Below are 14,268 nucleotides of genomic sequence, written 5' to 3' on the forward strand. Positions count from 1 at the left end.
ACAAATCTGTTTTCAGTTTTTGGATTTTTTTCTCTAATCTTTTATTTTAGGTGAAATATTGGTAGGAGACCCCGGGGAAGACCCAGGACACGCTGGAGAGACTATGTCTCTCGGCTGGCCTGGGAACGCCTCGGGATCCCCCGGGAAGAGCTGGACGAAGTGGCTGGGGAGAGGGAAGTCTGGGTTTCCCTGCTTAGGCTGCTGCCCCCGCGACCCGACCCCGGATAAGCGGAAAGAAGATGGATGGATGGATGGATGAAATATTGGATAATTTGAACATTCATTGAAATGAAACCATATGAGAAGTCTAGTGGGGGGGGGGGGGGGGGGAATAAATCATAGACATCTGAAATGTGACCCAGACTACACACTGCTTTTTTTAATATGTCAAAAGCCAAAAAGGCTGAACCCCTGGTTCCATCTTTAATAATGTGTTGTGTATTTTAAAAGCTTGTTATAGCATATTAGTTATCCACTATGTCAAATCTTCATCTGAAAAGTAACTAAAGCTGTCAAATAAATGCGGTGGAATAGAAAAGCATAACATTTCCCCCTGAGATGTAGTGGAGTATGAAGTAACATCAAATAGAAATACTTAAATGAACTACAAATACCTCAAAATTGTACTTAAAAACATTACTTTAGTGACATAACTGAGGACTCTCAGTAGCTCTTGTTGTGTATCCCTCCGCCCAGGGCAGCCAGCGCGCTGAGCAACACTGCCTGGAACTAGTCCCGCCTCTGACGCGATGACGTCCGACCGGGAGGAGCCAGGTAGCAGCTCTACTGACACGTAAGAGCCCTGCGTGAATTTTTAAGGAAGAAGCTACATCTTTCCCTCAAGTCTGATGTGGATAGGTCTGCTTCGCCCTCAGACTTGATGTACAGTTGACCGGAGGCCTGTTGGGACGCCTGTGAAGCGACGCGGGGACTCTTGGGAGACAGGAACCCGACGCACAAGATGAGATTTTCGGCGCTTGTTGCTGTGCTTCGCTCGGTCGGCCCGGTGATAATCGGCATTTCTTTAGGGTTCACGCTGAGTTTACTGAGTGTGAACTGGACTGAGGAAGCGTGTGAACTAGACGGTAAGAAAGTTGAAGATGTGACTCTGGGTCAGGATGGACCGCTCAAAGGAGCCCGAAAGCCAAACTCCATTTCCACTGCCAACGACGTGGAGTCCGAAGAGGATTTTGAACCGAAAATACTCCCATATAAACAAGTCCAGCAGAGTGCCCCAAAGAAAGTTTTCAGGTAGGCTTTTTGTGCCAAGTTACAAAGGAATACAATCATTATGGCTGTCAGTATATGGGTTATATTTGCCACATCAATAAAATGAATGCTACACTGCTGCAGGCCGCTATAATTTAGCTCATCACCAGTAAATAATGATGATTTATCAATTGTTTAATCCACATTATGATATGTTTACAGGTGTCATGTGGGTATGAGATTTTAAACTCTCAATTTATTGACTAAAACCAAATATAATGATTTTTTAGGGGCTTGATCATATTGTTATAGAGAGGCCGATGAAATATAGAGTTTACAGCCTCACTTCCTCTGCTGCTTTCTAATTAGCATGTATATGCAGCAGAGCTATTGTGTGCCATCATGTCTCCATGCTGAAGGATGGAGCCTTGCATTGTCTTTTCAAAGCAAAACATTTCCAAAATATTTTCTGGATTGTGACCCTGTTGAAATAATAGCCTTCACACCCAAAGTTGGGTTGCATTTCTGGGAAAGTTTTCCCAGAGGAGGAGTTAGATTGAGATCAGAGATTTAAGCATTTAAAAGCATCCAAGTGTCATAAAAACCTGTTCCCATGCAGTGATTTGTGCGAAAAGAAGCACAACTGATGTGCAGTACAACTGAAAAAAATTGGGTCATGGTAGCAGTGATGAATCACAGTATGAGCTGTTGCATGTTTACTTTTCCGAAAAGCCTGTGGTTTTTCTGGTTAGTCTGTGTGGATGTTTGGATAGTTGAACCATTTTTAAAACGCATTAAATTAGGTGTACAAAAGCAAAGATTTTATCTTAGTGTTGGACTAGACTAAAAAATTCAATAGTCTGGCCTCTTTAAATAGTGGTCAGTCATTATTATTACAATTAGGTCTGCATCCATCAATTATTTTAATCACTGACTGATCTACTGATTATTTTTTCCACTTGTATAGTCCAGAATATAGTTAAAATGACCATCACAACTTCTCAAAGCCTCAACCAAAATGGGTGCAGAATCATTTAAGATCAAATTCCAAGTAACTTCAGGTCAATAAATGAACTGAACATGAACTTTTTTGAAATAAAGTGTTCAAAATAACTTATTTTGCTTTGACAACAACATGGAGAATTGGTGGCAGTTTAATTCTAGTTTTTAAATGTAATTGTCTATTAAAATAATTAAATACTCAGTAGCTGTTTAATGTCTTTTTCAGGGCAAAATACATAAGCACAGAGTTGGGTATACGAGAGCGTCTGTTCGTCGGGGTCCTGACATCCAAAAACAGCATTAACACCCTGGGCGTAGCTGTCAATCGCACCATCAGCCATCACCTGGACACTGTGGTGTTCTTCACTGGCATGCGCAACCGCAAAGTCCCCCACGGCATGTTTGTAGTCTCCCATGGAGACGAGAGACTGATATGGAACATGTTTCAGACCATCAGATACATTTTCGAACATTATATCAATGAATATGACTGGTTTTACTTTGTCCAAGATGATGCCTACATAGAAGCTGACAGGATCAAAGAGCTCGTGGATCATATGAGTATGGATCGAGAGCTTTACATGGGCAGTCCTGAGGAGTTCATAGGCGGGGAGATGGAAGGGAAGTACTGCTACGGAGGATTCGGGTACCTCCTCTCACGGACTTTGCTCCTGAGACTTCAACCATTCCTAGAAAACTGTAGGAATGACATCCTGAGCGCTAGACCCGACGAATGGCTCGGACGATGCATCATTGATTACACCACCGTAAACTGTGTCAGTGAATATGAGGTAGGTTGAGTGTATTTTTGAAGCGGCACATGATCACATCACTCTACTAGACCTGCAACTAACTATTATTTTCATTATCAATTAAGTTTAAAAAAGCCAGACAATTGAGAAAAAAGTCAATCACTGATACAACCTGAAATGTCTTGTTTTATCCCAGTTTTGTACAACATAACCTAAATACATTCCTTTTACTATCAAGGACGACTAAAGAAACCAGAAAATATTCACATTTAAGAAGCTGGAACCAGAAAAGTTATGGCGTTTTTTCTTGAAATGGACTCATTTGGACTCAAAAGGATTCATTGATCATTCAGCTTAATTTCATGCCCTTTTTAAACTTGCAGTTTACTTATTCAATACCATATTTCATTCCTTGCATTTCCTGATATATGTTTTCTAATGTTTGGTGCTTTAAGGGGAACAGAAAAAGGTGGTTCATAGTTAAAATGAAGGCGGCGCCACAAAGGAAAAAAATGTTGGAAGACTGTCATTCAGAACAGGTGTGTGACAGGTTAAAGCAGGGGTCTCGTTCTCAGCAGGAAAACAAAACTGTCACAACTGAAATCATGCTTTGCCTCTGGACAGCACTTAAAACTGACAGACAGCTATATATAACTGTAATTACCATGTAGCACCAAGGTGGTATTTATATTACAGAGTAGATTACTAATAGCCTTCATTCTTTTCTTTTTACTGCTCCAGGACCATTGCGGCAAGCAGAGGACAGCTGAGTTCAGCCTTGCTTAGGTTCAGTGGTGTGAAAATCCCCTGTAGGTCAACATGCCATGCTCCTGTAAATGTCATTAGTATTTAAGGTCAAACAAGCTCTCTGTGTCCCTGATATGTCACAGTGCCCTTTCAGGTGGTGACCTCATTGTTTGTTGCATTCAGGACAGTAATAATAATAATATAATAATATTAAAATGCATTTTCTGAAGGTAATTAACTTAAATGTACCCTTACTTTACACAATATACACTTTTTGTAGTTGACTTATTCCCTAGATGTTGCGTTCATTTCCCCCTCCTTAGTCATGTTCAGAGCAGGAAACCATCTTGTTTCACAGCTGAGAGTGAGTTGCATGGCTAATTAAAGTACCCAGAGCCAGACGAGCTCCAGCAGAGCCCCCCAGATAAGGGAGAGAATCAGGGGGAAAGTCAGAAGGTCTGTTATGAGAACGAAAACAGCTTGAACACAGAGTCACACAACAGTTCTTCTGTGAGAGAAGAGGGCAAATAGAGAGAAGGGAAAAAGAGGAAATTGATGACAATTAGGTGAGGACAATGCTTCTGTAATTGCACCACTAAATTCTGTGAGCTGTTAGTAAACACTTGGCCTTACAGCTCAGTTAAGCGTTGTCTCAATTCTTTGTTCTTTTAATAGCTTTATCAGATTGGATTCACTTTTTTAAATCACTCAAGCTCCTTAGGTGGTTACTTTGTTTTCAGCTTAAGTGACTGTGTCTTTAAGTGGGATTCTGGTCCAGCGTCAGTCATTTGTATTATATGTTTCAGCTTTAAATACTTAACTCAAGTCTTTTGGCGCCGTTATAACATAAAAATTGAGATTATGTATCTCTTAAAATCTTCTCTTCCCAGAACAAATTTGGTTCCTGAACGTGACCAAAACACTGACCATAATGAATCGCCGTCTTCACTTTACTATGCAGTTATGGTTGAAACCACCCTGTCTGCCGTGGAGATGAGCCCAAGATAGCGTGTAAAGTGCAGCCTTTGACTGAAAGTAGCGCAGCAAACAACTAAGCTTGATAGGACATTAGTCATGTTTCTGCCATGCTGTATTTAAGACTTCTCATGACAAGACCCCTTTGTTTCTTCTCAGGGGCTTCAATACCACCATTACGAGTTGGGAAAAAACTCTGATCCAAGTAAAGAGCAGAGTGAGCAGTTTAAGAAAGCCCTGACTGTCCATCCAGTGTCTGACCCTGAGCAGATGTACCGACTGCACAGATACTTCACTGAGATTGAACTGCAGAAGACTTACGATGAGATTGCTAAGCTGCAGGTAAGCTGATTGTCAAGTGTCACAAATCACCCACGGTTCAGCCAAAAATAAAAACCTGGCTTCCTTCTGCTTACCTCTGTTTTCTGCTATTAGCAGAGTCGGTGAGGGTTTACAACTATTTAGATCTCAACACTTCTTGTGTTTTTCACAGGCAGAAATAAAGAATGTGAGCGTGGTTGCTTTTGAGGGCAACCGAAGCGCCCACTGGCCAGTGGGGATCAATCCACCCTTTGAGCCGAAATCTCGGTTTGAAGTTCTGAAGTGGGAGTACTTCACAGAGAAGGACATTTATTCATGCATCGATGGCTCCCCTAAGTGTGAGCTACGCGGCATTGACAGCATGGACGTGGCTGATGTCATCGACATAGCCATGGGAGAGCTGAACAAGAAGTACAAGCCTGTGTTACATCTGAAGAAGCAGCAGCTGATTAACGGCTACAGGCGCTTTGACCCTGTCAGGGGCATGGAGTACACCTTGGACTTACAGATGGAGGTTGTTAACCAGAAAGGTCACAGCCGTTCCATCACCAAGCGGGTTCACCTGGTGCGACCTTTGAGTCGTATAGAGATCATTCCCATGCCCTATGTCACTGAAGCTACAAGGGTTCACATCATTATACCTCTCACCATGCAGGATCGGAGCTATGTTGACCATTTCCTAGAAGTCTTTGCCTCTAATGCCTTTGAGACGAATGAAAATTCCATCCTAACATTATTATTTATTTATGACCCAGTAGAGGCACAGCAAGTTAACCAGAATGACATATTTGCCAGCGTGAAGACTCAGATAAATACTTATGAACGCAAATACCCTACTGTGAAAATCCCATGGATAAGTGTAAAGACGGAAACACCATCCCAGATCAAATTCATGGACATTATCTCAAAGAAGCACCCGGTCGACACGCTGTTCTTCCTAGCAAACGTCAACACAAATGTCAACTCTGAATTTTTGAACCGCTGCCGCATGAACTCCATTAACAACTGGCAGGTGTTCTTCCCCATCCATTTCCAGGACTTCAACCCTGATGTGGCGTATCACAACCAGCAGCGTCCAACCACAGTCGATTTGGTCAAAGATGCTGGTCATTTTGACCGCAAATCATTTGAAGAGGCTTGTTTTTACAACTCTGACTATATGGCAACACGCACACGAATGGCGGCGGACGTCCAAGAAAATGAGGAGATACTAGAGACCCTGGACATCTACGACATGTTCGTAAAGTATTCCAGCCTGCATGTGTTCAGGGCAGTGGAGCCTGCGTTGCATCAGCAGTACCGTTACCAAGCCTGCAATCCGAGGCTTAGTGAAGACATCTATCATAGATGTGTTCAGAGCAACTTGGAAGGTCTCGGTTCTCGCTCCCAGCTCGCCATGCTGCTTTTTGAGCAAGAACAAGGTAACAGCACATGAAAACACCAGAGAAACGTCTACGCCTTCACGAGTTAAAATGGATGTTAACAGCTGTGTAATTCTCTAAATAGCCTCTTGGTGCAAGCTAGAATTTGGTATTTGAAACATAAACACAAGCAACACTTGCATTCATTTTAACTAAACAATGTGTTTGGGTGTTGGTTTAACACAGCTTGACATTCTCCATCTTTCAGTGTGCATCAAAGGTTATTTGATATTTGTAACTTTTTAGCTAGTTTGGAAATTTGAATGCAGTACATTCCTAATGGAACCTTTTTCCTGAAATGTTTACAACACTTGTCCACACAGATGAGTTGCTAAACCAAATGTTTTTGCTACTCTGATGATTCCTGAAACATGGGTTGACTAATTATTGTGCACTAGGTTCCAGCAGTAGCTTCAGAGCCTTGACGTACCGTTGGTTTATCCAGTTCCTATGATTTAAGGTGTCCACCACTGTCACAGGACAACATAAATAACCCATTGGAGTCATATATAAGTATTATTCCAATATTCAGTAGGATTTTTATCCTGGTTTTGTGCACTCCACTGTTTTGCACTACGTGGGTAGCATACAGCAGACGTGAAATTAAGTGCAGGATATGGCTGCCTTTGGATATGTCTGATGAGCCCAAAACAAGTGAACCAAAACAATAATTTGAAAGTGGCAGAAAGTGGCAGTGGCGTCAGAAGTACTAAGCAGTCATTTGATTCAATGTTAACATCAAAGCTATCTTTAAATGGAGCTGTGGTGTGTCACTCTAATGATAAATGGCAGCACATAGTCTGTGTGTCCCTTCACAAAACAGCATTGAAATACTGAGCTTTTGATATTTACTGATTTGAGTATTTACAAAAGCACACTGTACATGTGCCTTGACTTTTCATATGCTGGCTGTGTTGAAATTATTTTTTTATGCATCACCGTTTTGCAATCCACCCCTCAGGGGATGCCCAGCTGCTGTTTTTCGTCAGAATTTTGGTATTACAACATGATTACCCAATACGAACGGATGGAAGGTATTATCTTTTCACTGTAGATAAAGCCTGTTACATTAGGGGGAATAATTTAATGTGTTGTATTTATGGATGATTTGGAAATGTTATGATCCTTTCCACATATTTTATACGTGCCTCAAAGCAGGGAATGATGTTTCTAGGAAGTGTGTCCTGTTGGTCTTAAGAGGTCATAGATGAGGGCTAGTGTACGTATACCAGTATACAGTCAGCCAGTGTGTATCAGAGTTAAATTCTTCTCCTTTGAACCGTTTCTTGATGTTGCAAGAACATGTACCTACAAGAGGTTAAAGGAGAATTATGACTAATGGGCGAGGGGGGGGTCACCTCGGTACATGTTTGAAGTGATTGCCCAGATGTGTCTGTTTCTTTTTTCAGGATTCCTTCATGAAGTAAGTGGTACTTTGAAACAGTTTTTTAACTTGTATTGAATTTATTGAATTAAGTGTGTGAAGCATTTTTGGTAATGGTTTATTTTACAGGTCTCCTAATTTTATGCTAACTCCTGGTGTATTGCAGATATTTAACAATTAATTTTTAAAACATTTTACAAAGAGGTGCAATACAGATTTATAATTTAAAAACAGGAAAGTGTTGGTGTAGTTGCTAAGTACCCTCTCAGTATATTTGGGTTAATTAAACTCTTGACAAACTGACAGAAGATATTAGTTTGTTTACTTGTTTTCAGTGTGTAGTTTTGTTTGTCAAATTAAATATTTGCATATTAGGTTTTTTTTCCAACACGTTCCTAAAAAACTTGGGAGATTTCTTTTAAAGTGTTGTGTAGTGGTATGCAGGATACATGCTTATAATGGAGTTTTTAAGAAACAATCTAATCTGCTAATAAGGTATGTAGTTTGACACACAAAACAACACATTGAAAACCAACTAAACCAACTCAACACTTTTTAGTTTTTTCTTACAATTTATACCAAATTGCACCACTCTCTCTGTAAATTGTCCATGAAATTAACCATTAAATCCCTGCAATTTACTCAGAAAATGACTAGGAAATTAGTATGAAATTAAAGGACCTGTAACATAAAGTATTACCACGTTTATCCATGTCACCAAGTATAGCAGTTTGTATATAGTTCTCTAAAACTGATGTTAAACTGTTCCAGAGTATTTTGGACTGTTTTGTTTAAGGCGTTGTAAGTTATTGAATGAGGCCATTGTTCTCCATCTCCTGAGCTCAGTTTTAGAAATGGTTCTTTTCTTCCAGACTCAGTGCAATCCAACGGGAGGCCTTTTCTACATTAGTGAGCGGTGGTGGAGGTAGCAGTACTGGACACAAGAAAGTTATTAGTAGAGGTTAACGAAAAAGTGCAATATTACAGATAACGCAACTGGATAACTTCCCAATGGAGGAGAGAATTTTTAATTCCAGTGACAATTGCTGCAAGTCGAGCAGTGTGTGCATCACAAAACTCTGTTACGTTGCATAAATTAAGACTCATGCTGTGTGTTAAGTAAATACACTGTATTTTTTTGACAAGACCTTTAATGTATTTTGCTGACACTAGACACTTTTCATCATGAAATTTACTGTAAAATACATAAAATGAAGGCAAGTCCTTTCTATTTAAATTTAATTGGAATGAAAGTATATGTTGGGAACACTACATCGACAATGGTGATCCTACATTATGTTTGCTGTATTTTCTACCATGTGTGCACAGACCATGGAGGTCTGTTGTCGCTGACCTCCTGCATCCATTTTATAACGCATCTCTTTGTTGAGAGAGCAGTTGTCCACAGTGACAAATACTGCGGCTGACATCATATGAATGTTCTCCGTGATTCCTCGAAGAGTATGACACTAATAATGTGCGTTGTTGTAAACAGAATCTTAAAAAAAAAAAAAAAAAACTGTGAAAAACGGAGGGCTGAAATTACAATATGAAGTTATTGTGGGGGTGTACGTCGTCATTGCCTCCTGTAGATATGAGAAGACTACAGTTAAGGGAGCATGGCAGACTAATCGCCTTGTGCTGTTAACACAGCCGCCGTCACTGAGTGGAGTCTCAGTATTTTGTCCATAACTTATTTATCTGTCACTTCTCTATAAATGTTGCAGATTCTGAATACTTCCGCACTAACAGAGGCTTTCCTGACATTCTCTGTATATGTATAAATATTTTATATAGACTCTATTTTTAAACCTTTTTTTAGCTTTATTTACACAGCAATTTATATTTTATTATTTTTGGTGACAAAATTATATATATTCTCCATCTAGCTTTGTATTTTGTGTCATGTCGTCTGACAATGAAGACAATTCAAAATTTGTGCATTTCACTTTTCAATCAAGTAATTCATTTCAAAAACTACAAAGGTACACATTTTTCTTTTGGTTTACATTATATTATGCATATGGGTACTAGTATAACCAAAGCAATACATTTTAATTAATGCTCATCACATTTAATTGTGTGCTGTAATTCCCAATGAACTGTGAATTATTGTAATTTTTTAAAATAAAGAATATTTGAATATTTAGTTTTTGTTGTCTTTATTTTTATTTTTTTTTAAAGATAAGAATAGTGATTTTCTGTAAAATCCAGTTTGTCCTTTAGGTGTCAGCAGAAGAGCACGTTTACTGTCTGCAGCACAGGTCCTGGACCAGTGCTGGCTGCCAGTTGTTGAGGTGAGCGGCGTTACTGAACAACATTTAAAAATCACATTTATCTTACCAATTTATTTATTTTCAGCATATGTTCAGCAGCACTGCACTTAATATTCCTGTCCATGTCAGACCTGAGGTATTCCTGATGTCTAGGTTGGGTAACAACAGAAAAATTGTTGCAACCTTAATTACAGCTTTCGTTATTTCAGGGGTCCATATGCACTACCCCGAGGCATGCTGTAAAACCACATAACTACAGAGCAGCTGGGAGTTAATTGCAAGTCATTATTTTGTACTTTGTTTTACGTAGGATCCCAGGACTTTCTCCTCCCACACGGGGACACAGTTGTTTCAAGTCTTCTAGGAACTGGTCCTAAGAGTCTGTTTCCAGGACACTTTGGGTTCACCTGGAGGCTGTTTTAAGCAGAGGAATTACATGTTTGGTTTGACAAGGAAGTCATTTAAAGACGTAACAAAATAATAATTTTGCTATTCATCCTAACAAAAAAACCTTTTTCAAATAAGCTTTGAGATGAGATGCCCTCAGTTTTCTTGAAATCTTTTTATAACAGTGTCTCAGTCAGGGGTAGAAAAAGAAGAAAAAGAAAACAGACAACATGGGGCTACAAAGTGAACTGGGCTCTGGATTTAGGAGGCACTGGTATAACCAATCTAAACTTTAATCATATTTAACATTTATAAAATGTGTTCTGACAGAGGAAATAATCACAAGATAACACTTCTGTACAAAATGTAAGCGTTCTTGTTACTGCAGTGATGGTCTATTTCCATTTCTGTCAGCAATGGGATGAAACTTCTTCTGAATTCCTGACAGCCGCTTGCATCACCCTGCGCTGATATTTTTCTCTTCTCAGATGACCTCCCAGACCTCAGCTAAAGAATTATGCAGCGGAAAAAATGGTGAAAACATCAAACATTCAAACTTAAAGGGAAACTTGGGGATTTTTCCAACCTTGACCCTATTTTCCCATCACTTTGTGTCTAAGTGACTAATGGGGACAACGATTTTTGTTTCCCTTTAACATCTGTTGCTGGATGGATCCAATTGATTTATATGGATAATCTAATAAGCACATACACACTTGAATGTCATGGAGTTATAAAAAGGTTGGCCCAAATTGGTGTACAAGACAGGAGCTCAGAATAGAGGCTCGAGGAATCCCAGGAATGCAGGCTACATGTTGTGAAGCAGGGATGTTGTCCCATCTGCTACAGTACAAACCTGCCGCCCACTGCTCAGTCCTGTGGCACCTCACACAGACTGCACGCACTCCAAAAATGAGCTCTTTGATAAGCTTATCTGTGTTTAAAAAGGCTTTTGGATACAGTATCAGCCAGGTTGTTTGTCACAGTGCAGCTCAGACGCAGCATCTAGAGGATGGAAAAACCCTTCCAGGCTCTGACTCCCATTCAGACTAAAACTCTACAGTGCAAACGCAGCCCTGTATTCATCTGAGCATGCCAGCCCCTGTGTGACATGTCGGAGGATAGCTACAATTATTGATGACAGAGGAGAAGATTGTTATGCATAGCCTGTACAGGATGCCATCAGAGACTGTGATTGGGAACCTTTTGAAAATGTCAAAGTGACACATGATTATGAATATTAAACAGCCATGTATAGTGCATGATTACTTGACAGGAGGAGGGGATTTGACAGATGGAGGGCTGTGGAATCTCATTGTGGGCTAAAGTGATGTACAGCGACAGAATGCGCTGATCAAATTAACAGAAAAATTATGCTGTCATTTGTAAACATGACATCATGTAATGTGAAGCATTTTTATACATTTCCGAAATATTGACTTTTAAACAGAGAAGGCTGGCAGAGACATGTCGAGACATGGACTAAGTTGTGCAGAATTTAGTCCAACATGTTTTGCTCACATCCTGCAACCAAACAGGATGTGATCTCACGGTTTTAAAGCATTCCTGCATGAACTGCTGCATGATAGCAAGTTAGCTGCTAAGGTGCTACAAGATCAACACGATCAAAAAAGATAACATTTAGGATTTGTGAGCCTGAGGAGACCATAATGCAAAACGTGCTGCTCAGATTTATACTAATCTACGTTTAATAAATAAAGATGATCCAGATTATCCTCGTTGGAACATCTATGACTATTCTTCCACATTATTCCTGCTCCCGCTCGGCACCCTGGGAGATGAACAACTTTACGGCTACGCGCAGGATTATCATAATTTAATCTATAAAAACATTTGTCTTGTGATGAAAGTGAATCAGGTTTAGCAGAGCACTATGTTGCACTTTTAGTACCCTAGCATAGTCTAACATATAAATGGATGATGCAACAATATAAGAATCACCCATAATGTCTTTTTTTTTTTTTTTTTTTTGCAGTTCATCAAACAAAGCCAAGAATTCAAACATTATACATTTCTTGGAGCACATTACTTCTTTCATTTGGTTTTGTGAAAGTGAAGCTAAGCTAATATTTGCAAAAGATGATGCAAGTGTGACCATACCATAAGTAACATTAGATTGAAGCCTAATGATGAGCGCTACAGGGTAAAAAATAAAAAGAGGAGAAACAGTTTTATGAGGCCCAGTTAACTCTTTCCACTGACAGAGATTGGTGTCAAATCATGCAAATTTGTCTAGATTAGCTCATCTAAGATATTCAGTATTAGCCTGGAGTTATTTGGTTAACCTATCGCCATTTTCCGCTGCGGGAACGTACATAACTTAACATGTAGCCACTGGTAGAGGTTCTACCTTTGTCTCTATAGCTCGCTCTGCGGATGAATTCCTGCAGCCTTCTTATACAAAATGCAAATAAGAGAAACTCTGGTTGCTCACAGCACTGTTAAATGTGATTGATTGAGCATCACATAAAACAAGGATGACTACAACTGAAAACCATCATTTTACTGCTTCATCTGTATTGACCAGGACAACCAGTACTCTGGAAAAAGACGAGCACTCAAGAATGGTTGTTGTACAAAGACATTGTGGCCCTTATTGGGTAAGAGAGCCATTCAAACCAAAAAGTGGACCTGAAGATTTCTCAGCATCTGGCAGAAACACTCAGCCAAACAGTGCAAGAAACAAATACAAATAATGAAACAAGATTATGATAAAAATAAAGGATTATAGTTAGCTCAGTGGAACAAACAGGTAAACTGCAGAAAGCTGGAGTGCCTGGCTGGTGCTAGTCTCAGCACTGTCCTACAGCTGGCATAAATGTGGAAGCAAATCAATATCAGTGCTACTTCTCCCACTGTTGTCTGACCCTTAACTGATTACATAATTTGACCATAAAGATGACATAGTTATAGTTATGTGACGTAGTATAGTTGGTCCCATTGTTGCCTTTTTAATGGTGTAAATTTGTAAAATACTGTGACAATGCACAGAAGAACCTCACACCAGAGCCTCGCAAGTTACAGGTTAAGTTCCCACAGTGGAAAATGGCGACTCGAGAATAGTCTCCATTTTTATTTTTATTTCCCACTTTGCTAAACTTGTGCTCTTGAAAACTGTGTTGTCTTTGTGTAGCCCATTATGTGAACCAATAAGACTATTTCAACCACCAGAACAATGTTTGCTTACATTAAAATCTGCCGCTGTAGCTCCACCTTTAGAAGATAAAAACTTTTCTGCTGCAGTAAACTCAAAGCTTTTACTGTAGTTATTCCAATTCTCAAACATCCCCTTTTTCCCCCCATTGATCAGCTCAGCCGAGCCGCAACGGTTTAATGTGCTCAGTCATGTGCAAAATGTTAAAGTGCACATGCATACAAACACACACACACACACACACACACACACACACACACACACACACACACACACACACACACACACACACACACACACACACACACACACACACACACAGGTGCAGCACTGTAAATAGTTGTTACACTTTTACAGTGTTCCTGGCCCACAGTTGAAGGAGATGAGTTGGCAAAAAATTAAATTCTGGCTGTTATTGCTTATGTCAGCTTAAAGTTATGATGCTAACCAAAGTGAAGAGTTTGATGGTGGGCAGAAATGACCTGAATAAAATTGAATATAAGGAATAATTTAAGTACAACCATATCGTAACTGGTTACACGTCCATGCGCAAGGATTTGTGTGTCGTCTCGCAAAATGTTGAGGTAAGAAAAAAGCAGGACATAGATGAGGAAATGAT

The 14,268-nt window shown here is 39.8% G+C and overlaps 1 protein-coding gene across 2 annotated transcripts; it reads left to right on the forward strand.

Annotated features, from left to right (window-relative positions):
- The first annotated feature begins 820 nt into the window (after nucleotides 1-820).
- Nucleotides 821-9,901, forward strand: chpfa (chondroitin polymerizing factor a). Of its 2 annotated transcripts, XM_062431991.1 has the most exons (5): nucleotides 821-1,251; nucleotides 2,438-3,002; nucleotides 4,845-5,027; nucleotides 5,179-6,427; nucleotides 8,684-9,901. In XM_062431991.1, the coding sequence occupies exons 1-5, from the start codon at nucleotides 962-964 to the stop codon at nucleotides 8,719-8,721; spliced, it is 2,325 nt and encodes a 774-aa protein (XP_062287975.1). In that variant the 5' UTR covers nucleotides 821-961; the 3' UTR covers nucleotides 8,722-9,901. The 2 variants fall into 2 exon arrangements, with proteins under 2 accessions (XP_062287975.1, XP_062287976.1); XM_062431992.1 differs by having other exon boundaries at nucleotides 5,179-9,901.
- Nucleotides 9,902-14,268: the final 4,367 nt, after the last annotated feature.

Source organism: Scomber scombrus, chromosome 13 (genome assembly GCF_963691925.1).
Source record: "Scomber scombrus chromosome 13, fScoSco1.1, whole genome shotgun sequence".
Classification (NCBI taxonomy): Eukaryota; Metazoa; Chordata; class Actinopteri; order Scombriformes; family Scombridae; genus Scomber; species Scomber scombrus.